This window comes from Pristiophorus japonicus, chromosome 8 (genome assembly GCF_044704955.1).
Source record: "Pristiophorus japonicus isolate sPriJap1 chromosome 8, sPriJap1.hap1, whole genome shotgun sequence".
Lineage (NCBI taxonomy): Eukaryota > Metazoa > Chordata > Chondrichthyes > Pristiophoridae > Pristiophorus > Pristiophorus japonicus.
This window is the reverse complement of record NC_091984.1, coordinates 2062473-2088472: the sequence shown is the minus strand read 5'-3', so window position 1 is coordinate 2088472 and position 26000 is coordinate 2062473. Positions and strand designations below refer to the sequence as shown.

The 26000-nt window shown below is 48.0% G+C and overlaps 1 protein-coding gene across 1 annotated transcript in view; it reads left to right on the top strand.

The window, feature by feature from the left end:
* Window positions 1-26000, top strand: part of znhit6 (zinc finger HIT-type containing 6) — a 110164-nt gene that overhangs the window by 18004 nt on the left and 66160 nt on the right. Inside the window, exon 6 of the mRNA XM_070885957.1 lies at window positions 21679-21747. Within this exon, the coding sequence (XP_070742058.1) occupies window positions 21679-21747 (69 nt within the window). The remainder of the gene's footprint in view (window positions 1-21678; window positions 21748-26000) is intronic.

The window sequence follows — 26000 nt, the reverse complement described above, 5'->3', positions numbered from 1 at the left end:
TTCCCTTCCAGCTGCATGGACACACGCCCTTCATGGGTCCCGCGCAGCCAGGGAGACGGCTTTTAAAGCGACAAAACACACACACGCGGAATTTTGAATGGCCCGCGCAGGCTTTTAAAGGGGCCAAAAAAAAATTCAAGGGATCATCGGATAGGTTGGCTTATTTTATTTACGGTTTCAATATGTTTCGAAAAGTCTTATTTTTAGGGTTTTGATTTTGGAGCAGGGAAGGTGCTAAAGGATCACGAATTCCAGTTCTGGCCCGAACGTTTGTTCTTTTCCAGTAATGAATATCACATGTTGCTGACAGACGGGCTATCATTCATCATCTTTAAATTGGATCGGTTCGTGCAGTGTTCTATAAATATGTTCCTTCCTGGAAAAGGGATTTGATGCCAGTTAAATTGGAGAGCAGGATTGCTGTTCTCGTGCTTTGATCTCGTTCCCTTTTGAGCAAATACCAGTCTCCAGTACCAGTGTGGCCACATATTGAGGAAACCGCACGGGTCACGCTATCTACGTGGTGTGGATCTATGCCCTCCTGCCGAGAATTCGTTTGGCTCAATTCCCATCCTTGTGTTCAAACCCCTACGTGTCCTCGCGCCCCCCCCCTGCCCCATCTCTCCCCCTCCTCCAGCCCTACAACCCTCCCAAAATCTCTGCGCTCCTCCAATTCTAGCCTCTTGTGCAGCCCCAATTTTCATCGCCCCACCATTGGTGGCCGTGCCTTCAGCTGCCTGGGACCCTAATCTCTGGAACTCCGTCCCTAAACCTCTCCGCCCCTCTCTCCTCCTTTTTAAGGCGTTCCTTAAAGCCTTCCTCAGTGACCAAGCTTTTGGTCACCTGTCCTAATATCTCCTTATGTGGCTTGGTGTCAAATTGTGTCTGAGAATTGCTGCTGTGAAGCATCTTGGGGTGTTTTACGACTTTGAAGGCGCTGTATAAATACAAGTTGTTGTTGTAACTTTATTGTCGATCAAGGCAAACTATCCAGCAGTACCATTGGTCAAAGTCAAGCATGTGATAAGACCACTGTTCTGATTGCTCAATTGTCCAGGACCGATGGGAGGGTGGGGAGGGGAGGGGGCTGGGTGGGGGAGAGGGGCTGGGTTGGAGTGGGGGGGGAGGGGGCTGTGTATGTGGGGGAGGGGAGGGGGTGGGGAGGGGAGGAGGCTGGGTGGGGGAGAGGGGCTGGGTTGGAGTGGGGGGGGAGGGGGCTGTGTATGTGGGGAAGGGGTGAGGGTGTGGAGGGGTGGGGGGGGGATGGAGGGGGTGAGGTGGGTAGAGGGGGTGGGGAGGGGAGGGAGGGGGCTGGGTGGGGGGGGGGAGAGGGTGGGGGGAAAACTGACAGAGCATTGGCCATTCCTTTGGATATTACGGGATATGGGGATCAGGTGGGAAAGTGGAGTTGAGGTCGAAGATCAGCCAAGATTTTACTGAATGGCGGAGCAGGCTCGAGGGGCCGAATGGCTGACTCCTGCTCCTGATTCTTATGCCCCTCCAGGCCCCCTCTCCACCCACCCATTTCATTTCACTTCTCTGGCGTGTTACAACTTAGCTACAAAGGAAAATATATTTTGTCTCTCAAAATAAAAGTCAACAATTTTTCAATTGGGGCCCCTCTCCCAGCCTATAAAATGTTCTTTTTGTTTATTCGTTCCCGGGATGTGGGCGTCGCTGGCAAGACCGGCATTTATTGCCCGTCCCTAATCGCCCCTTGAGAAGGTGGTGGTGAGCCGCCTTCTTGAACCGCTGCAGTCCGTGTGGTGAAGGTGCTCCCACAGTGCTGTTAGGGAGGGAGTTCCAGGATTGTGACCCAGTGACCATGAAGGAACGGCCGATATATTTCCCGGTCGGGATGGTGTGTGACTGGGAGGGGAACGTGGAGGTGGTGGTGTTCCCATGCGCCTGCTGCCCTTGTCCTTCTAGGGGGTAGAGGTCGCGGGTTTGGGAGGTGCTGCCGGAGAAGCCTTGGCGAGTTGCTGCAGTGCATCTTTAACCAGTACTTGCAACTGCTCTTGAGGGCAGCAATGATCGGGGGGTGGGAGGGGGTTACTGACGGAACCCATTTAGTTCACACCTAGCCTGAGATGCAATTTTCTATTCGTACCTGACTATTCTCCTTTCTGCCGTGTGCTTGCTAATATTAGCCAAGAGGGCACTTGGCTGTTTGCCAGTGTTAACACAATTAATGTTTGCTGTTGTGATGCAGCTGAGGAGCAGCCAGGAAGGTTGTGGGACTTCCTCCTCAACTGTGATGCTGCATATCGACTCGGGAGGCTTTCCGAGCTGCGTTAAACCGTGCACCGTGCAGTTTAAAGCAGCTCGGAAGGCCTCTCGAGTCGATATGCAGCATCACAGTTTGAGGAGAAAGTGTTCCTCATCAACACGAGAAGTGCGGTGTAACTGTCTGTAACTACAATTCTCCGTGCTGGAGACAGCAATGTTTGTCGTACTGCAGAGATTCCGCGTGTGTGTGTGTGTGTGTGTGTGTGTGTGTGTGTGTGTCTCCTGGTGACGCAGTGCGGGTGCCAAGCGAGCAAATATTAGGCTAAGTGTGAGGCGGGCCAGCAGCGTAGACAAGCTCCCAGATACCTCTGCGGTTCCAGAGTGAACCGTTTCCTTTCCCGTGCCGGCCATCCTGCGGTTTCCCGTCCCTGAGCCTGCCAGGATGTGGGCTGTTTCTGTATCGGTGTGGGGCCAGCCACTGACGCGGGCCTTAACACCAGCAACTTAGCACAAGCTGCATTTCGGAATGGGAAAAAATAAACAAATAAACCCACAAACAACGCGCCCGGTGCCCTCCACGTTCAAGGCTGTACTCCAGCAGTTTGGATTTCTGTGGATTAAAAGTTTCTAATGCGCATGTTGAAACCTCACCTGCCGAAGGAAAGCTGGTATTTGTGGGCAAGACCATTGACACGGAGTTTTAGGATGGTCATAGCAGCTTTGAAACTTGACTGCAATTAATGAAGGTTTTGTTTTAAGTTGTCGATGGGAATTTGTAACACAAGAATGTAAGAATTAGGAGCTGGAGCAGGCCCTTCGAGCCCACTCCACCATTCAGTGTCAGCTGTGGCTCAGTGGGTATGTCTCCCTCTCCCTCTCTCTCTCTCTCTCTCTCCCTCCCTCTCTCTCTGTCTCTGTCTCTCTTGGCTTTGAGCCCCAGTCCAGAGACTTCAGCACATAAATCTAAGCTGGCACTCCAGTGCAGTACTGAGGGAGCGCTGCACTGTCGGAGGTGCCGTCTTTCAGATGAGACGTTAAACCGAGGGCCCGTCTGCCCCCTCAGATGGACCTAAAAGATCCCATGGCGCTATTTCGAAGAAGAGCAGGGGAATTATCCCCAGTGTCCTGGCCAATATTTTTCTTTCCCTTCAGCTACGTATCCAACTCCCTTTTGAAAGCCACGATGGAGTCTTCCTCCCCCACCCTCTCAGGCAGCGCATTCCAGATCCTAACCACTCGCTGCGTAAAAATGTTTGTCCTCATGTCGCCTTTGGTTCTTCTGCCAATCACCTTAAATCTGTGTACTCTGGTTCTCGACCCTTCCACCAATGGGAACAGTTTCTCTCGATCTACTCTGTCCAGACCCCTCATGGTTTTGAACATCTCCATCAAATCTCCTCTCAACCTTCTCTGCTCCAAGGAGAACAACCCCAGCTTCTCCAGTCTATCCCCGTCACTGAAGAAATAATGGAGGCTGGTAAGAAAAATACGGCAATAATCATGGGCAATTTTAATCTTCATATTGATTGGACAAATCAAATTGGCAAAAGTAGCCTTGAGGAAGAATTCATAGATTGTATCCGGGATGGTTTCTTAGAACAATTCATTGTCAACCAGGGAGCAGACTATTTTAAATCTGGTAATGTGTAATGAGTCTGGATTAATTAATGATCTCATAGTGAAGGATCCTCTTGGGAAGAGTGATCATAGCATGGTAGAATTTCAAATTCAGTTTGAGGATGAGAAATGTGAATCTTAAAATAGTGTCCTGAACTTAAATAAAGGCAATTACAAAGGTATGAAGGCAGAGTTGGTTAAAGTGGACTGGGAAAATAGATTAAAGGGTAAGACAGTCATCATAGGCAGTCCCTCGGAATCGAGGAGGAGTTGCTTCCACTCCCAAAGTGAGTTCTTTGATGACTGAACAGTCCGATACGAGAGCCACAGACCCTGTCACAGGTGGGACAGACATTCGTCGAGGGAAGGGGTGGGTGGGGCTGGTTTGCCGCGCGCTCCTTCCGCTGTCTGCGCTTGACCTCTTCACGCTCTTTGCGTTGAGACTGGAAGAACTCAACACCCTCCCGGATGTACTTTCTCCACCTCGGGCGGTCTGCGGCCAGGGACTCCCAGGTGTTAGTGGTGATGTCGCACTTTACCAGGGAGGCTTTGAGGGTGATAAGATGGTAACAAAGCAGTGGCAAACATGTAAGGAGATATTTCATAACTCTCAGCAAAGATATATTCCAATGAGAAAGACTCTAAGAGAAGGATGAACCACCCGTGGCTAACTAAGGAAGTAAAGGATGGTATTAAATTGAAAACAAAGGCATACAATGTTGTGAAGAACAGTGGAAGGCCAGAGGATTGGGAAATTTTTAGAAACCAGCAAAGGACAACTAAAACAATGATAGAGAGAGAAGATATTTTATCAGAGTAAACTAGCAAGAAATATAAAAATAGACAGTAAGAGCTTCTACAGGTCTAAGTACATAAACCGGAAGTGAGTAGTTAAAGTTAAAGTTAAAGGCTGAGATTGGGGAATTAATAATGGGAAACAGGGAAGTGGCAGAGACTTTGAACAAATATTTTGTATCGGTCTTCACTGCAGAAGACACTAAAAGCATCCGAATAATTGACAATCAAGGGGCTTACATCCTAGGGTCTTAAGAGCAGTGGCTGCAAAGATAGTGGATGCATTGGTTGTAATCTACCAAAATTCCCTGGATTCTGGAGAGGTCCCAGTGGATTGGAAAACCGCAAATGTAAGGCCCCTACTAAGAAAGGAGGGAGATAGAAAGCAGGAAACTGCAGACCAGTTAACCTAACATCTGTCATTGGAAAAATGCTGGAGTCCATTATTAAGGAACCAGTAGCAGGACATTTAGAAAAATCATAATGCAGTCAAGCAGAGTCAGCATGGTTTTATGAAAGGGAAATCATGTTTGACAAATTTGCTGGAGTTCTTTGAGGATGTAACGAGCAGGGTGGATAAGGGGGAACCAGTGGATGTGGTGTATTTGGATTTCCAGAAGGCATTTGATAAGGTGCCACATAAAAGGTTACTGCACAAGATAAAAGTTCACAGGGTTGGGGGTACTATATTAGCATGGATAGAGGATTGGCTAGCTAACAGAGAGTCGAGATAAATGGACCATTTTCAGATTGGTAAACTGTAACTAGTAGGGTGCCACAGGGATCAGTGCTGGGGCCTCAAATATTTACAATCTATATTAATGACTTGGATGAAGGGACCGAGTGTAATGTAGCCAAGTTTGCTGCAAGATGATACAAAGATGGGTGGGAAAGCAAGTTGTGAGGAGGACACAAAGAATCTGCAAAGGGATATAGACAGGCTAAGTGAGTGGGCAAACATTTGGCAGATGGAGTATAATGTGGGAAAATGTGAGGTTATCCACACTTTGGTAGGAAAAATAAAAAAACAAATGATTATTTAAATTGGGAGAGAATACAAAATGCTGTGGTACAGCGGGACCTGGGGATCCTTGTACATGAAACACACAGTTAATATGCAGGTACAGCAAGTAATCAGGAAGGCACATGAAATATTGGCCTTTATTACAAGGGGGATGGAGTATAAAAGCAGAGAAGTCCTGCTACAACTGTACAAGGTATTAGTGAGGCCACACCTGGAGTACTGCGTACAGTTTTGGTCTCCGTATTTAAGGAAGGATATACTTGCATTGGAAGCAGTTCAGAGAAGGCTCACTAGGTTGACTCCTGAGATGAAGGGATTGTCATATGAGGAAAGGTTGAGCAGTTTTGGGCCTGTACACATTGGAGTTTAGAAGAATGAGAGGTGATCTTATTGAAACATATAAGATTCTGAGGGGGCTCGACAGGGTAGATGCAGAGAGGATAGTTCCCCTCGTGGGGGAATCTCGAACTAGGGGGCATAGTCTCAGAATAAGGGGTCGCCCATTTAAAACAGAAATGAAGAAGAATTTCTTCTCTTGAGGGGGGCGGGGGAGGGGGAGGGGGCGGTGAATCTTTGGAATTTTCTGCCCCAGAGATCTGGGTCATTGAATATGTTTAAGATGGAGATAGACAGAATTTTGAACGATAAGGGAGTAAAGGGTTAGAAACATAAGATTCTGACGGGACTGGACAGGTTAGATGCAGGAAGAATGTTCCCAATGTTGGGGAAGTCCAGAACCAGGGCTCATAGTCTAAGGATAAGGGGTAAGCCATTTAGGACCGAGATGAGGAGAAACTTCTTCACCCAGAGAGTGGTGAACCTGTGGAATTCTCTACCACAGAAAGTTGTTGAGGCCAGTTCACTAAATATATTCAAAAGGGAGTTAGATGTGGCCTTTACGGCTAAAGGGATCAAGGGGTATGGAGAGAAAGCAGGAATGGGGTACTGAAGTTGCATGATCAGCCATGAACTCATTGAATGGTGGTGCAGGCTAGAAGGGCCGAATGGCCTACTCCTGCACCTATTTTCTATGTTATGGGGAGCGGGCAGGGAAGTGGAGTTGAGACCAGGATCAGATCAGCCGTGATCTTGTTGAATGGCGGGTGCAGGCTCGAGGGGACAAATGGCCTTCTCCTGCTCCTATTTCTTATGTTGTTAAGCAGGTCCCACATCCCTTGCCGACTGCTCTGGCCAGAACCTGCTGTTCGGAGCCCAGATTGTGCGCATCAAAGGTGAGAGGCTCAGCGTTCCGCTGGGCCTGGTGCGAGTATGATTCGGATTCCACACAACTCTCAGAGGTCAGCCAACTTGTCATCATTTTTATGTTATTCCCGAGCCGCGTTAGTTGCAGCCTCTGGTTCTCGTTTAGTTTATTTGTGCGATCCATATTTAAAGGGTAGAGTACAAAGGAGCCCAAATAAAATCTAGGCATTCCTGCTGGATCGGTGGTGCCGATAAAGTGACTGACTGCAGTTGGCTTTGGTCGGACTAAAAGAATCTCCAATATTTGGGTTGTTTTATAACTGCCGGCAGAAGACATATACCTGTGTCCTTCTGTTATTGAACCAGCTCATTTCTAGCACGGAATGTCAAGAGACGGTCCCAATCGAGGCAAAAAACTACTGGTTTAGCTTGCATTTATATAGCGCCTTTCACGACCATCGGACATCCCATTACAGCCAATGAAGTACTTTTTGAAGTGTGGTCACTGTTGTAATGTGGGAAACACGGCAGCCAATTTGCGCACAGCAAGCTCCCAAAGTGATAATGACCAGATTGTCTGTGTTTCGTTATGTTGCTTGAGGGATAAATATTGGCCCCAGGACATCAGGGATAACTCACCTGCTCTTCTTCGAAATAGTGCCCTGGGCTCTTTTACGTCCACCTGAGGGAGCAGAAAGGAAGTCTTGCATTTATATAGCACCTGTCATGATCACCAGACATCCTAAAGCACTTTACAGCCAATGAAGTACTTTTTGCAGTACAGTCACTGTTGTAATGCAGGAAAGGCAGCAGATAATTTTTGCACAGCAAGGTCCTGCAGACAGCAAAGAGTTTATCTTTTTTAGTGATGTTGTTTGAGGGATCAATATTGGCCAGGACTCTGGGGAAAACTCCCCTGCTCTTCTTTGAAATAGTGGCCATGGGATCTTTTGCGTCCACCTGAGAGAGCAGATAATAACTGAGTCATGACTGACACTGACCAGGTATAATTGTGAGAGTACTTATCTGTGGTTTGAATACTCAGTTCATGCAACAGTTGTGAATTATTTGCCTGGAGATCACTTCTTGTGTCCAAGGAGAAGTGGCTGTTTCATCGAACGCACAGCACGGGAACAGGCCATTGGGCCCACCGCTCCGTGCCGGGGTTTATGCTCCACACCAGCCCCCTCCCACCCCTCTCCATCTCACCCTATCCCCATATCCTTCTATTCACGATGTGCCCTGGCCAATCTTTATCCCTCAACCAACACCACAATTATCTGCTCATTTCTCTCGCTGCTGTTCGTGGGAGCTTGCTGTGCGCACATTAGTTGCAATGTTTGCCTACAATACAACAGTGAATGCACTTTGGAACTAGTAATGTCGACCACCAGAGAATGTGCATGTAATGGAATCGCAATTAGAACAATTAACAATGAGCTTTCCGACAGTGCTTTTCACGACCTCTGGGCATCCTAAAGCAATCACAGCCAACGAAGTACTTTTGGAATGTAGTCACTGTTGTAATGTAGGAAACACAGCAGCCAGTGTGTGCACAGCAAGCTCCCACACACAGCAATGTGATAATGACCAGATAATCTGTTTTAGTGATGTTGATTGAGGGATAAATATCGGCCCCAGGACACCAGGGATAACTCCCCTGCTCTTCTTCAAAATAGTGCCATGGGATCTTTTACATCCACTTGAGAGAGCAGACGGGGCCTCGGTTTAACGTCCCATCTGAAAGATGGGACCTCCGACAGTGCAGCGCTCCCTCAGTACTGCCCCTCCGACAGTGTGGCGCTCCCTCAGTACTGCCCCTCCGACAGTGTGGCACTCCCTCAGTACTGCCCCTCCGACAGTGTGGCACTCCCTCAGTACTGCCCCTCCGACAGTGTGGCACTCCCTCAGTACTGCCCCTCCGACAGTGCTGTGCTCCCTCAGTACAGCCCCTCCGACAGTGCAGCACTCCCTCAGTACTGCCCCACCGACAGTGCAGCACTGCCTCAATACTGCCCCTCCTACAGTGCATCACTCCCTCAGTACTGCACTGGGAGTGTCGGCCTAGATTTATATGCTCGGGTCTCTGGAGTGGGACTTGAACGCACGATCTCCTGACTCCCAGGCGAGAGTGATCCCCACTGAGCCATGGTTGACCAGTGATGTTGATTGAGGGATAAATATTGGCTCAGGACGCCGGGGAGAACTCCCCTGCTCTTCGATATAGTGCCGTGGGATCTTTTGCGTCCACCTGAAAGGGCTGTAATTCATTGGAAAATCCAGCCGCTGTGATGGCTTGACATGGCAAGGACTTGAAACGGTTTGTATGATTAAATTTCAAACCTTTCCTAGTGGCATCCAGCTAGAATGTTTCGGTTTTCATTGTGCCTCAATGCAATTCGATTGATCTTGGAGTTCCTCCAAATCAGTGCACCCAAAACCTGCAGTCGTTGGTTATCAGGCCAGGGTAAATCTGGCCTCTGCCATCTGGCCAGTCTCCTTCCAGTGGTAACCTGGCAGTGCAGCTCGGGCGGGAATAAAGCAGGGAAGCATTCCAGTTTCCATTGGCAGGAAGGCCGGGTGACACAGGACACGGATCTCGGGGAACAGCCAAAGGAACTGCAGGGGGGACCAGGAGAGAACATTCCACACAGTGAGTTTATGATCTGGAACGTGCTGCCTGAATGAGCGGTGGAGGCAGATTCAAACACAACCTTCAGAGCAATGTGCCGGGGAGTGGGACTAATCGGGTCGCTCTGTCACAGAGCCGGCACAGGAACGATGGGCCCAATGGCCTCCTGCTGTGCTGTGTGACTCTGCGATGAAGGAATGGTCCATTACTGCCTTCAGGGTTTTGCAGAAATGAAAGTCCGTCCGATGGAACTCTCTCTGGGAATGGGGTTTCTGGGATTGCCGTTATCCCCGAGTTCCGTGCTGCAGCCCGTTAATACTGAGACCCATTTCTGTACAGGATCTATTTACAACAAGTACAGGGAGTATTCGTTGCACACTTTAACACTGCGGGGCCAGGCAGGGTCGGGCTTGGTAGCTGAGGGTAAACCTGTACTCAGGGTCAGCCCCCCGTGACATAAACCCCAACGGTTCTCACTTCCATTTAACGTCAAGCTAAAAATCTACCCTAAATGGACCCCAAAAAGTTGGAAGATTTGTGTCGCCATCTTGTGTCGCATCTAAGAAGCTTCATTGAGGTAGTTACAGAGAGTGTACAGGAACAGGCCATTGGGCCCACCACTCCATGCCAGGGTTTATGCTCCACACCAGCCCCCTCTCCATCTCACCCTATCCCCATATCCTTCTATTCCTTTCTCCCCCATGTGTTTATCCAGCTTCCCCTTAAATGCATCGATACTATTCGCCTCAACCACTCCCTGTGGCAGCAAGTTCCACATTCTCACCGCTCTCTGGGTAAAGAGGTTTCTCCTGAATTCCCCATTGGATTTCTCGGTGACTGTCTGATATTGATGGCCTCTAGTTATGCTCTTCCCCACAAGTGGAAACACTCTCTCTGTATCCACTCTATCAAAACCTTCCATCATTTTAAAGACCTCTATTAGATCACACCTCAGCCTTCTTTTTGAAAAAGAAAAGAGACCCAGCCTGTTCATCCTTTTCTGATATGTATACCCTCGCATTTCTGGTATCATCCTTGTAAATCTTCTCTGCACCCTCTCCAGTGCCTCTATATCCTTTTAATAATATGGCGACCAGAACTGTACGCAGTGCTCCGTGTGTGGTCTAACCAGGGTTCGATACAGGTTTAGCATAACTTCCCTACTTTTCAATTCTATCCCTCTAGAAATAAACCCTAGTTCTTGGTTTGCTTTTTATGGCCTTGCTAACCTGTGTCACAACGTTTAGTGATGTGTGTATTTGTATCCGAGATCCCTTTGTTCCTCTACCCCACCCAGACTCACACCCTCCCAGTAATAAGTGACCTCCCTATTCTCCCGACCAAAATATAATATCTCACATTTATCTGTGTTGAGCATCATTTGCCGATTATATGCCCATTCTGCAAGTTTATTAATGTCCCCCTGTAATTTGTTTGCCCTCCTCAGTATTGACTATCCCCCAATTTGATGTCATCCACAAATTTAGAAATTGTGTTTTTGATTCCAAAGTCTAAATGGTTAATATAAATTGTGAACAGTGGTCCCAGGACTGATCCTTGTGGAACACCACGACCCACCTTCTGCCCCTGTGAATAGCTGCCCTTTACCCCTACTCTCTGCTTTCTGTCTTGAAGCCAGCTCGCGATCCATTCTGCTACTTGTCCCCTGACTCCGCATTCTCTGACCTTGTTCATCAGTCTATTATGGGGTACCTTATCGAAGGTCTTTTGAAAATCTAAATATATTACATCTACTGCATTACCCTTGTCTACTCTCTCTGTTACCTCTTCAAAAAATTCAATGAGGTTGGTCAAGTGAGACTTTCCCTTTTGAAATCCATGTTGACTATTCATTATTATATTTTTGGTGACTGGTCTATAAATCCCTGGACATGTTCTATCTCCCTTCTTTCTTAAATATTGGTATTACGTTAGCTATCCACCAGTCCTCTGGCACTACAACTTATTCTAACAAATTATTAAATATATGTAGTAATACCTCTGCTATCTCTTCCCTGGATTATTTAAAAATGCGTGGATGCAATTCATCCGAACCTGGGGTTTTATTTTCTGAGTTTGATTGGTTTATTTAATATATTCCCTCTTTTTATTTTTAATGTATTTATCTCATTACTAATCTCATCATCCAATGCCATGCCTACCTGTTCTATCTCCCTGGTAAATACCGAAGCAAGATAATTATTTACTATTGCTGCTATCTCTCTCTCATTATCTGTGGTATTATCCTGTCCATCCCTTAATGGCCCTACTCCCATCCCCAACCTTCCGTTTTTATTGATGTGCCTGAAAAATATTTTACTATTTTGTTTTATGTTCCTTTGATAATTTAATTTCATAGTTCCTCTTTGCCTTCCTAATTGTTTTTTTGACTTCTCTCCTAATCTTTTTGTATTCTCCCTTACCATGCACTCCCCTGCTGTCTATGTACTTAATGTTTGCCTCTTTCCTTACCCTCAATTCTTCCCTTATGGCTTTATTTGTCCATGGATTCTCATTAGTGTTTAGTTTGTTCTTTCCATTTAGCGGAATATATTGTTCCTGCACTCTGTGAACACCGTTTTAAATGTTTCCCATTGCTGTTCTACATTGCTGTTTGTCAATATTGTTGCCCATTTTATTATCCCAAGTTCAATTCTCAGCCTCTCAAAATCAGCTTTTCTCCAATCTATTACCCTGGTTTTCGTCATACTTATGCCCTTCTCAATTATTACCTTAAAGCGTATTATATTATGGTCAATATTGCCTAGATGTTCCCCTACTTTTACTTCTCTTATCTGCTCTGGTTCATGCCCCATCACTGGATCCAATAGCGAAGCCTCCCTTGTTGGGCTTTTTACATATTGGGTTCGAAAGGAGTCCTGTACACATTGTAGGAACTCCATTCCCTTATCCCCTTTACTTACCTCTTCTGTCCAATTAATATCTGGGTAGTTGAAATCCCCCATGATTATTATTCTATGTTTTTAACTTATTTCCCTAATTTGTTTGTATATTTCTTCCTCCACCTCCTTCCACTATTGGTCTGTAGACTACACCTATTAGTGTGATTGGTCCTATATTATCTTTTATCTCTCTCCATTTGGATTCTATTTTTATCTTGCTGATGGCTGCGTAACTTGTTTCGACTGCCACTATGTTATCTCTAATAAAAACAGCTACTCCACCTCCCCTTTTTCCCTCTCTGACTTTTCTAAATATGTTATAAGCTGCAATGTTTAACTCCCAGTGCTGATTTTTCTGCAGCCATGACTCAGTAATCCCCACTATCACCATCGGCAGCCCCTCGGGGTCGTGGATGACTTGTTTCCACGCTAAAAACGAGTTCTCAGGTGACTGGTGAACACATTTTAAAGGGCGGAAGATGCCTGTGCGTGAATCCCTTTAACGTGGGGTGGCCGTTGCATACCAGCCACCACTATTCTACGTCTGGTTCCCGCAATGCATGGTTGCCTCCAGCTCCTGTTTATTACAGATACTGTGTACTTTGCTGTACAGACAGTTCAACTCGTTTTAATAGGATTTCCTTTCACTTTATCTTTAACCATCTTTTTACTCTCCTGTTCTATAACTCTATTCCCTGGCCATCAATGTCCTCCCTTACTTTACTCTTTCCTTGGCGTTCCTTTCCTGTTTGGTTTATATTTGGGCTGGTTATGTATCTTGTCGATCCCTCCCTCCATCTTACTAGTTTAAAGCCTTTGTTACCTCCCTATTTCCCCTTCCCACGAGGACACGGTTCAGGTGGAGCCCATCCTGTTGGTACAGCTTGCTGTCCCAGTACTTGTCCCAGTGTCCCATAAAAAGGAACCACTCTGTCCCACACCAGCCCTTTCACCACGTGTTAATTCTCCTGAACTGACTGCTTCTATGCCAATTTGCACGTGACTGAGGCAGTAATCCAGAGATTATTACCCTCGAGGTCCTGCTATTTAATTTAGCTCCTAACTGTTGATGCTCCTTCAACAGGACCTCTTTCCTGTTCCCACCTATCTCGTTTGTTCCAACATGGATCTTCGAAATAGTGCCATGGGATCTTTTACTTCCACCTGAGAGCAGGCCTCGGTTTAACATCTCATCTGAAATCTGGGGCCTCCGACAGTGCAGCGTTCCCTCAGTACTGCCCCTCCGACAGTGCAGCGCTCCCTCAGTACTGCCCCTCCGACAGTGCGGCACTCCCTCAGTACTGCCCCTCAGACAGTGTAACACTCCCTCAGTACTGCCCCTCCGACAGTGCAGCGCTCCCTCAGTACTGCCCCTCCAACTGTGCAGCACTCCCTCAGTACTGCCCCTCCGACTGTGCAGCACTCCCTCAGCACTGCCCCTCCGACAGTGCGGCGCTCCCTCAGTACTGCCCCTCCGACCGTGCAGCACTCCCTCAGCACTGCACTGATTTTGCGCTCGCATCTCTGGAGTGGGACTTGAACTCACAACCTAGTGACTCAGAGGTTAGAGTGTTGCCCACTGAGCTTACATTGACATAGTACCTAATTATTGTTCCCTCTAATTATTTTGAAGTGTTATGGAGCTAATTTACATGCAGGGAGGGCCCACAAACAGCAAGTGCAGCAATGGTCAGATAATCTGTCTTTGGTGATTTTGGACGTTCATTTGGGCAAATCTGTGGCAACTGAATTTCAGTGTGGGCAAATGTGAGATCATCCACTTTGGACCTAAAAGGATCGAGCACTTTCTAAATGGTGAAAGGCTAGAAACAGTGGCGGTCCAAATAGACTGAGGGGATCATTAAAATGTCATGACCAGGTTCAGAAAATAATGAAAAAGGCCAGTGGAAAGCTGGCCTCTATACCGAAGGGACTAGAATACAAGGCAAGGCGGTAGAAGTTATGCTGCAGCTGTACAATCCCCGGTTGGACACGATCGCCTCTACTCGTCAGTGTAATGCTGGAGCCAATTACTGAGATCCCAGTTTATATAAATATGGGCAGTGCAAACCTGTTGATGCCGCAATTTCCCGGAAGATGTAAAGCGAATGAAGCGAGCAGATCGTTTGGTCTAAATATAAATACTGAGAAGGCGTATGTCCTTGTATCCGGGAGACTGGAGAAACCCTCCAACTACCATAAATAGAGAATGTTGATAGCGTTTATCTTGCGACAGTTTGGGGAGCTGGGAGGTGCAGTGCTGGTATCGTGCTGATAACGGCGCCTTGCTGCAGGGTGAAGATGTTTTGGAAAGCAGGATTATTTCTGCAAACCAAACTCCAAGGGGGAGACATTCCGTTGCGCTCTGTTTGGGGGCAGGAACATCCGGGAGGCGGGACATTCTGCGCCCGGCATGGACTTCTCGCCCCACTCGCTAACTTCGGGTTACCGCCCTGGAAAGGAAGTCTAGCGCAAAGTAACGCGCTCCACTTCCTGTCTGGGGCGCGAGCGGCGCAGGGCACAGCGCTACGCACCGGGCCGTGTAGGAGGGGCTCTTCCCTGAATTAAAGGGGGGGGGCCCCAAGCTGCAAGGTGTGCAGTATAAAAATGGTCCTCGCTGGACCCCTGGGCAGAGGGGTTGCCGTGCCAACAGCCTGGCACTCAAGCAGAGTGCTGGACTGACCAATCGCAACGCGGACCCCGCGTCCGAAACGGCAACGGGAAGCTCGGTAAAGTGGTCGGATTTTGTTTTCCAATGGCTGCTGCCTCCCCTTTAACTCGCGCCCCGCGAGCAGCCGTTCAGTTCTCGCCCCCTGGAGCTGTCGCTGTCATCGCCCGGCGCGGGGTCAGGGGGGCGATCCCCGAGTTAGGGTTCGGGGCGCTGCGCGCGGTGATGGCGTCCTTATCGGCAGCGGGGCGGGGCGCGACAGGTTACCGTGGCTGGCTCTGCTGCAGGAAAAAGAGTGGGAGAGCGATAGTGATAGGGGATTCTATTGTAAGGGGAATAGATAGGCGTTTCTGCGGCCGCAACCGAGACTCCAGGATGGTATGTTGCCTCCCTAGTGCAAGGGTTAAGGATGTCTCGGGGCGGTCGCTGGACATTTTGGAGGGGGAGGGTGAACAGCCAGTTGTTGTGGTGCATATAGGTACCAACGATATAGGTAAATAAAACGGGATGAGGTCCTACAAAACGAATTTAGGGAGCTAGGAGCTAGGAGCTAAATTAAAAAGTAGGACCTCAAAAGTAGTAATCTCAGGATTGCTACCAGTGCCACGTGCGAGTCAGAGTAGGAATCGCAGGATAGCTCAGATGAATACGTGGCTTGAGGAGTGGTGCAGAAGGGAGGGATTCAAATTCCTGGGACATTGGAACCGGTTCTAGGGGAGGTGGGACCAGTACAAACCGGACGGTCTGCACCTGGGCAGGACTGGAACCAATGTCCTAGGGGGAGTGTTTGCTCGTGCTGTTGGAGAGGAGTTAAACTAATACGGCAGGGGGATGGGAACCTATGCAGGGAGACACAGGGAAGTAGAATGGGGGCAGAAGCAAAAGATAGAAAGAAGAAAAGTAAAAGTGGAGGGCAGAGAAACCCAAGACAAAAAGCAAAATGGGCCACATTCGAGCAAAATTCCAAAAGGGTGTTAAAAAGACAAGCCTGAAGGCTCTGTGCCTCAGTGCGAGGAGTAATCTGAATAAGGTGGACAAATTAACTGCACAGGCAGCAATTAATGAATATGATATAATTGGCATCACGGAGACATGGCTCCAGGGTGACCAAGGCTGGGAACTCAACATCCAGGGGTATTCAACATTCAGGAAGGATAGACAGAAAGGAAAAGGAGGTGGGGAGGCGTTGCTGGTTAAAGAGGAAATTAATGCAATAGTAAGAAAGGACATTACCTTGGATGATGTGGAATCTGTATGGGTGGAGCTATGGAACACCAAAGGGCAGAAAACGCGAGTGGGAGTTGTGTACAGACCACCAAACAGTAGTAGTGAGGTTGGGGACAGCATCAAACAAGAAATTAGGGATGCGTGCAATAAAGGTACAGCAGTTATCATGGGCGACTTTAATCTACATATAGATTGGGTTAACCAAACTGGTAGCAATACAGTGGAGGAGGATTTCCTGAAGTGTATTAGGGATGGTTTTCTAGACCAATATGTCGAGGAACCAACTAGAGGGCTGGTCATCATAGACTGGGTGATGTGTAATGAGAAAGGACTAATTAGCAATCTTGTTGTGCGAGGCCCCTTGGGGAAGAGTGACCATAATATGCTAGAATTCTTTATTAAGATGGAGAGTGACACAGTTAATTCAGAGACTAGGATCCTGAACTTAAGGAAAGGTAACTTTGATGGTATGAGACGTGAATTGGCTAGAATAGACTGGCGAATGATACTTAAAGGGTTGACGGTGGATAGGCAATGGCAAACATTTAAAGATCACATGGATGAACTTCAACAATTGTACATCCCTGTCTGGAGTAAAAATAAAACGGGGAAGGTGGCTCAACCGTGGCTAACAAGGGAAATTAAGGATAGTGTTAAATCCAAGGAGGAGGCATATAAATTAGCCATAAAAAGCAGCAAACCTGAGGACTGGGAGAAATTTAGAATTCAGCAGAGGAGGACAAAGGGTTTAATTAGGAGGGGGAAAATAGAGTATGAGAGGAAGTTTGCTGGGAACATAAAAACTGACTGCAAAAGCTTCTATAGATAAGTGAAGAGAAAAAGATTAGTGAAGACAAACGTAGATCCCTTGCAGTCAGATTCAGGTGAATTTATAATGGGGAACAAAGAAATGGCAGACCAATTGAACAAATACTTTGGTTCTGTTTTCACGAAGGAAGACACAAATAAACTTCCGGAAATACTAGGGGACCGAGGGTCTCGTGAGAAGGAGGAACTGAAGAAAATCCTTATTAGGTGGGAAACTGTGTTAGGGAAATTGATGGGATTGAAGGCCGATAAATCCCCGGGGCCTGATAGTCTGCATCCCAGAGTACTTACGGAAGTGATCCTAGAAATAGTAGATGCATTGGTGATCATTTTCCAACAGTCTATCGACTCTGGATCAGTTCCTATGGACTGGAGGGTAGCTAATGTAACACCACTTTTTAAAAAAGGGAGGGAGAGAGAAAACGGGTAATTATCGACCAGTTAGCCTGACATCAGTAGTGGGGGAAATGTTGGAATCAATTATTAAAGATGAAATAGCAGTGCATTTGGAAAGCAGTGGCAGGATCGGTCCAAGTCAGCATGGATTTATGAAAGTGAAATCATGTTTGACAAATCTTCTGGAATTTTCTGAGGATCTAACTAGCAGAGTGGACAAGGGAGAACCAGTGGATGTGATGTATTTGGACTTTCAAAAGGCTTTTGACAAGGTCCCACACAAGAGATTGATGTGCAAAATTAAAGCACATGGTATTGGGGGTAATGTATTGACGTGGATAGAGAACTGGTTGGCAGACAGGAAGCAGAGAGTCGGGATAAATGGGTCCTTTTCAGAATGGCAGGCAGTGACTAGTGGAGTGCCGCAGGGCTCAGTGCTGGGACCCCAGCTCTTTACAATATACATCAATGATTTAAATGAAGGAATTGAGTGTAATATCTCCAAGTTTGTAGATGACACTAAGCTGGTTGGTGATGTGAGCTATGAGGAGGACACTAAGAGGCTGCAAGGTGCCTTGGACAGGTTCGGTGAGTGGGCAAATGCATGGCAGATGCAGTATAATGTGGATAAATGTGAGGTTATCCACTTTGGGGGCAAAAACACAAAGGCAGAATATTATCTGAATGGCGGCAGATTAGGAAAAGGGGAGGTGCAACGAGACCTGGGTGTCATGGTACATCAGTCCTTGAAAGTTGGCATGCAGGTACAGCAGGCGGTGAAGAAGGTAAATGGTATGTTGGCCTTCATAGCTAGAGGATTTGGGTATAGGAGCAGGGAGGTCTTACTGCAGTTGTACAGGGCCTTGGTGAGGCCTCACCTGGAATATTGTGTTCAGTTTTGGTCTTCTAATCTGAGGAAGGACATTCTTGCTATTGAGGGAGTGCAGCGAAGGTTCACCAGACTGATTCCCGGGATGGCAGGACTGACAAATGAGGAGAGACTGGATCGACTGGGCCTTTATACACTGGAGTTTAGAAGGATGAGAGGGGATCTCATAGAAACATACAAGATTCTGACGGGACTGGACAGGTTAGATGTGGGAAGAATGTTCCCGATATTGGGGAAGTCCAGAACCAGGGGACACAGTCTAAGGATAAGGGATAGGTCATTTAGGACTGAGATGAGGAGAAACTTCTTCACTCAGAGAGTTGTTAACCTGTGGAATTCCCTACCGCAGAGAGTCATTGATGTCAGTTCATTGGATATATTCAAGAGGGAGTTAGATATGGCCCTTACGGCTGAAGGGATCAAGGGGTATGGAGAGAAAGCAGGAAAGGGGTACGGAGGGAATGATCAGCCATGATTTTATTGAATGGTGGTGCAGGCTCGAAGGGCCGAATGGCCTACTCCTGCACCTATTTTCTATGTTTCTATGTTTCCGCTGCAGTTAAACTCGCTGGGAATTTAGTGGGAGTCGTTAGCGGCACCGCGCCCAGACAGGAAATCGTTTGTGTCCCAGCAGTACCTCTCGCATTACCAGGCAAATTGTTTGAAACATTGATTCTACCTATTCAACTTTACAATTCTCATCCTCGTGTTCAAATCCCTCCGTGGCCTCGCTCCCTCCCTATCTCCGTAACCTCCTCCAGTCCCACAACCCTCCGAGTTCTTCCAATTCTGGCCTCTTGCAGATCCCCTGATTATAATCGCTCCATCATTGGTGGCCGTGCCTTCAGCTGCCTGGGCCCTAAGCTCTGGAACTCCCTCCCTAAACCTGTCCGCCTCTCTCTCCTTTGAGACACTCCTTAAAATTCAGCTCTTTCACCAGGTTTTTGGTCACCTGTTCTAATGTCTCCTCCTTTAGCTCGGTGTCAGTTTGTTTTGTCTGACTATGCTCCTGGGACGCGCCTTGGGATGTTTTAGTAGTTCAATGGCGCTACATCACTGCAAGTTGTTGATTTGTTTTGTGATCGGAGGAGCTTTGGGGCAGAGGATGAGCAAAGATTGGACTGGCCCGAAGGTTGACGTGAGACGGGTTACTGGGCCACGTTCGCGTAGAAGTGTCGCAATCGGAGTTTATACGGCCTCGAGTGGAGCTGGATCAATGGGAGTCCGTTTGTGCTGGATCCCGAACGTGAAATGCTTCAAATAAGCGCATCTCCCGAGTGAACGCCACTCGCAAATCGGTGCTGTTGTCAGGCGTGGGGTGGCTTGTTCCAGTTTACACAGAGCACAAAGTAATTGGAATAGGATTACCTGTGTGTGTGTGTGTGTGTGTGTGTGTGTGTGTGTGTCTAACTCGTACCTGCATCGGCCGGGATTGTTTAAGAACATAAGAAATAGGAGCAGGAGTCGGCCATTCGGCCCCTCGAGCCTGCTCCTCCATTTAATAAGATCATGGCTGATCCGATCATGGACTCAGCTCCACTTCCCCGCCCGCTCCCCATAACCCTTTACTCCCTTATCGCTCAAAGATTTGTCGATCTCCACCTTAAATATATTCAATGACCCAGTCTCCACAGCTCTCTGGGGCAGAGAATTCCACAGATTTACAACCCTCTGAGAGAAGAAATTCCTCCTCATCTCAGTTTTAAATGGTTCACGACTTGGTTGTGTTGAAAGGTCAAGATTCATGCATGAGGCTATCACAGTATTTACAGCACAATAAGGGGCCATTCTCAAGTTCCTCGAGTTAAAGGGAAGGCTTCTTTCTGCCAAAGTACATTCAGTTCCTTTCTTCCGTCCAGGGCTCCAAGCTGTGCTTTAAGTAGTTGAGGGCAGGAAGCCAGCCTCGGGCCGAACCCTCGCAAATGACGACCTCCAACTTCAACAGTTAAATCACCAGTGACTGAGCAAAGTGTGATCCACTTTGTTCTCGATGGATCAGCCCCAGGACTCGGTGCTGTAGGAAGGGCCTGATTCATGCGTGAGGCTATCACAGTATTTACAGCTCAGGAACAGGCCATTGGGCCCACCGCTCCGTGCCGGGGTTTATGCCCCACCGCTCCGTGCCAGGGTTTATGCCCCACCGCTCCGTGCCGGGGTTTATGTCCCACCGCTCCGTGCCGGGGTTTATGCTCCACACCAGCCCCCTCCCACCCCTCTCCATCTCACCCTATCCCCATATCCTTCTATTCCTTTGCCCCTCATGTGTTTATCCAGCTTCCCCTTAAACTCAGCTGTGGCACAGTGGGCAGCACTCTCGCCTCTGAGTCAGTAGGTTGTGGCATCAAGTCTCACTCCAGGGACTGGAGCACAGAAATCTAGGCTGACACTCCCAGTGCAGTACTGAGGGAGTGCTGCACTGTCGGAGGGGCAGTACTGAGGGAGTGCTGCACTGTCGGGGGGGCAGTACTGAGGGAGTGCTGCACTGTTGGAGGGGCAGTACTGAGGGAGTGCTGCACTGTCGGAGGGGCAGTACTGAGGGAGTGCTGCACTGTCGGAGGGGCAGTACTGAGGGAGTGCTGCACTGTCGGAGGAGCAGTACTGAGGGAGTGCTGCACTCTCAGAGGGGCAGTACTGAGGGAGTGCCGCACTGTCGGAGGGACAGTACTGAGGGAGTGCTGCACTGTCGGAGGGGCAGTACTGAGGGAGTGCTGCACTGTCGGAGGGGCAGTACTGAGGGAGTGCTGCACTGTCGGATGGACAGTACTGAGGGAGTGCTGCACTGTCGGAGGGGCAGTACTGAGGGAGTGCCGCACTGTCGGAGGGGCAGAACTGAGGGAGTGCCACACTGTCGGAGGGGCAGTACTGAGGGCGTGCCGCACTGTCGGAGGGGCAGTACTGAGGGCATGCCGCTCTGTCGGAGGGGCAGTACTGAGGGAGTGCCGCACTGTCGGAGGGGCAGTGCTGAGGGAGCGCCGCACTGTCGGAGGGGCAGTACTGAGGGAGCGGCGCACTGTCAGAGGGGCAGTGCTGAGGGAGCGCTGCACTGTCGGAGGGGCCATCTTTTGGATGAGACGTTAAACCGAGGCCCCGTCTGCTCTCTCAGGTGGATGTAAAAGATTCCATGGCCACTGTTTCGAAGAAGAGCATAAATGTGAGTCTTGATGTAGATGGTAAGGGTATTGATTGTAATTGTTGCTGTCTCACCAGTTGTGCAGTATTGACGTGTGACGATGTACAGAGGGTTAACCGGCTGCTTTATTTATTTAGGGAGCAGCAGTTTTACTGGCACCTGAAGCTACTATTTCCTCAGAGTCGCACAGAATACACAGAGAAGAGGTAAGTTGAAGCTGTGTTGTTGTGGAGGATGTGAATGACCCCAGGACATATCCCCGTACAAGACCGTTGTCAGGCCGCACTTGGAATACTGGGTCCAGTTCTGGTCCCATATTGAGCCTCTGAAAAGGGTGCAGAAGAGGGCCACTAGACTCATTCCCAGTCTAAGGTTGATGGTAATATATTAGCTTGGATAGAGGATTGGCGAACTAACAGAAAACAGAGGGTCGGGATAAATGGGTCATTTTCCAGTTGGCAAACAGTGACTAGTGGGGTGCCGCAGGGATCAGTGCTGGGTCCTCAACTATTTACAAACTATATTAATGACTTGGATGAAGGGACTGAGTGTAATGTAGCCAAGTTTACTGATGATACAAAGATGGGTGGGAAAGCAAGTTGTGAAGAAGACACAAAAAATCTGCAAAGGGATATAGACAGACTAAGTGAGTGGGCAAAAATTGGAGTATAATGTGGGAAAGTGTGAGGTTATCCACTTTGGCAGAAATAATAGAAAAGCAAATTATAATTTAAATGGAGAAAAATTGCAAAGTGCTGCAGTACAGAGAGACCTGGGGGTACTTGTGCATGAAACACAAAAAGTTAGTATGTAGGTACAGCAAGTGATCAGGAAGGCAAATGGAATGTTGGCCTTTATTGCAAGGGAGATAGAGTATAAAAGCAGAGAAGTCCTGCTACAACTGTACAGGCTATTGGTGAGACCACACCTGGAGTACTGCGTACAGTTTTGGTCTCAGTATTTAAGGAAGGATATACTTGCATTAGAGGCAGTTCAGAGAAGGCTCACTAGGTTGATTCTGGAGATGAGGGGGTTGATTTACGAGGATAGGTTGAGAAGGTTGGGCCTCTACTCAGAAGAATGAGAGGTGATCTTATCAAAACATATAAGATAATGAGGGGGCTCGACAAGGTGGATGCAGAGAGGATATTTCCACTCGTAGGGGAAACTAAAACTAGGGGATATATTCTCAGAATAAGGGGCCGCCCATTTAAAACTGAGATGAGGAGGAATTTCTTCTCTCAGAGGGTTGTAAATCTGTGGAATTCTCTGCCCCAGAGAGCTGTGGAGGCTGGGTCATTGAATATATTTAAGGTGGAGATAGACAGATTTTTGAGCGATAAGGGAGTAAAGGGTTATGGGGAGCGGGCAGGGAAGTGGAGTTGAGTCCATGATCAGATCAGCCATGGTCTTATTAAATGGCGGAGCAGGCTCGAGGGGCCGAATGGTCGACTCCTGCTCCTATTTCTTACCTTCTTTAAGCATTTTAGTTATCAAGATACGCTAAAAGAGTTGGGACTCCACACTTTAGAGAAGCGTAGACTTTGGGGGTGATCTAATTGAGGTTTAATAAGATAATGGAGGGAATAGATTGTGCTCCAGTTGATAGTTTGTTCCAGTTAAAAAGGGGTACATTAGCCTCGTGGTTATGGTACTAGACAAGTAATCGAGTAATCCAGAGGCCTGGCTAACTGACATGATTTACAAGGTTGATGCCAGAAATGCGAGGGTATACATAGCAGGAAAGGATGGACAGGCTGGGGGTCTCTTCTTGTGAAAAGAGAAGGCTGAGGGGTGACCTAATTGAGGTCGTTAAAATGATGAAAGGTTTTGATAGAGTGGATACAGAGAGAGTGTTTCCACTTGTGGGGAAGACCATAACCAGAGGCCATCGATATAAGATAGTCACCAAGAAATCAAATTCAGGAGAAACCTCTTTACCCAGAGAGGGGTGGGAATGTGGAACTCGCTGCCACAGGGAGGGGTTGAGGCGAATAGTATCGATGTATTTAAGGGGAAGCTGGATAAACACATGGGGGAGAAAGGAATAGAGGGTTATGCTGATAGATTTAGATGAGGAAAGACGGGAGGAGGCTCGAATGGAGCATAAACACCGGCACGGACTGGTTGGGCCGAACGGCCTGTTTCTGTGCCGTATCTCCGATGTCTTAACCGGAAACATGAGTTCAAATCCCACCACGGCAGCTGGGGAATTTAAATGCAGTTAATTCATTAAATCTGGAATAGAAAGCTAGTAATGGTGACCATGAGACTACTGGATTGTCGTAAAACCCATCTGGTTCACTAATGTCCTTTAGGGAAGGAAATCTGCCGCCCTTACCCGGTCTGGCCTATATGTGACTCCAGACCCACAGCAATGGGTGTTAACTGCCCCTCTGAAATGGCAGCTCACCACCACCTTCTCGAGGGTGGCTACGGACGGGCAATAAATGCCGGTCTTACCAGCAACGCCCACATCCTAAGAATCAATTGTTTTTTAAGTTCTACGGGACCGGGGTCACAAATTTAAGTTGTATAAGGCTAGATCTGGGTTAGATGTCAGAGGTTGGGTCTTTTCCCAGAGAGCAGTGGGCCTCTGGAACAGGCGGCCATCTCGCGCGATGGACGCGGACTCGCTGAATTCCCTCACGCGAGAGCTGTTTCTGGCTGGGGGTGGAGATCACCTCCTACAGAAGGGTAGGTACTGCAAGGAATTCAGGGCCAGAGTGAGCCCCTGGACTAGTTCCGATCGCCTGGATGGGTCGCAGAGAAATTCCCCAGATTTTTCCCCCCAATTGGCCAGGGTTTGGGGTGGGGTGGAGAGTGTGTATATGTTGTGGTACACAAGGTATCGGGATTGTGTGGGACAGGCTGGATGGACCAGGTGGTCTATACCTGTCCGTAGTTTGCTTAGAATGATACAGCACAGCCATTCGGCCCATCGTATATGAGCCAGCCCTCTGGTAGAGTTTTAAATCTGAGATCTGCTGCGTTATGTGGGACAGAGTTCCACCTTCTACCAGCCTCTGTGTGATGAAATGTTTCCCAACTTCTCTCCTGACCGCGCTGGCTCTAAGGTCCTGTCCCCTTGTCCTGGACGCCATTCCACCAGCGGACAAAGTTTCCCTCTATCTACCCTGTCCATTCCTTTCAAAATCCGAAAAACCTCCATCAAATCGCCCCTTAACCTTCTGTATTCCGGGAACACCAGCCTGGTTTGTGTAATCTCTCCACATAATTTAGCCCTTTGAGCCCGGGTAACACACCTGGAGCACTGTGAGCAGTTGTGGGCACCACACTGTAGCAAGGAGATGATATCCCTCCAAGGCCGATATAGAAACATAGAAACATAGAAAATAGGTGCAGGAGTAGGCCATTCGGCCCTTCGAGCCTGCACCGCCATTCAATGAGTTCATGGCTGAACATGCAACTTCAGTACCCCATTCCTGCTTTCACGCCATACCCCTTGATTCCCCCGAGTAGTAAGGACTTCATCTAACTCCCTTTTGAATATATTTAGTGAATTGGCCTCAACTACTTCCTGTGGGAGAGAATTCCACAGGTTCACCACTCTCTGGGTGAAGAAGTTTCTCCTCATCTCGGTCCTAAACGGCTTACCCCTTATCCTTAGACTGTGACCCCTGGTTCTGGACTTCCCCAACATTGGGAACATTCTTCCTGCATCTAACCTGTCCAAACCCGTCAGAATTTTAAACGTTTCTATGAGGTCCCCTCTCACTCTTCTGAACTCCAGTGAATACAAGCCCAGTTGATCCAGTCTTTCTTGATAGGTCAGTCCCACCATCCCGGGAATCAGTCTGGTGAATCTTCGCTGCACTCCCTCAATAGCAAGAATGTCCTTCCTCAAGTTAGGAGACCAAAACTGTACACAATACTCCAGGTGTGGCCTCACCAAGGCCCTGTACAACTGTAGCAACACCTCCCTGCTATGGTGTGGTGCCCACAACTGCTCACAGTGCTCCAGGGGTGGTCTAACCAGGGCTTAGTGCAGCTGCACCATAACTTCTACCCCCTGGTATTCCAGCCCTCTAGTTATAAAGGCTGACAGTCCATTAGCCTTTTACATTATTTTTTTTACCTGACGAGTAAGTTTTACTGATCTGTGTACACGGACACCGACATCTCTTTGCACCCCTTAGTTGTAATAAGAGATTAACGAGAGTCTCGACTTGAGCGGAACTGCAGCTTATGGGTGAGGAGAACACAAAAAATCTGCAAAAGGACATAGACAGGCTAAGTGAGTGGGCAAAAATTTGGCAGATGGAGTATAATGTTGGAAAGTGTGAGGTCATGCACTTTGGCAGAAAAAAAATCAAAGAGCAAGTTATTATTTAAATGGAGAAAGATTGCAAAGTGCTGCAGTACAGCGGGACCTGGGGGTACTTGTGCATGAAACACAAAAGGTTAGTCTGCAGGTACAGCAAGTGATCAGGAAGGC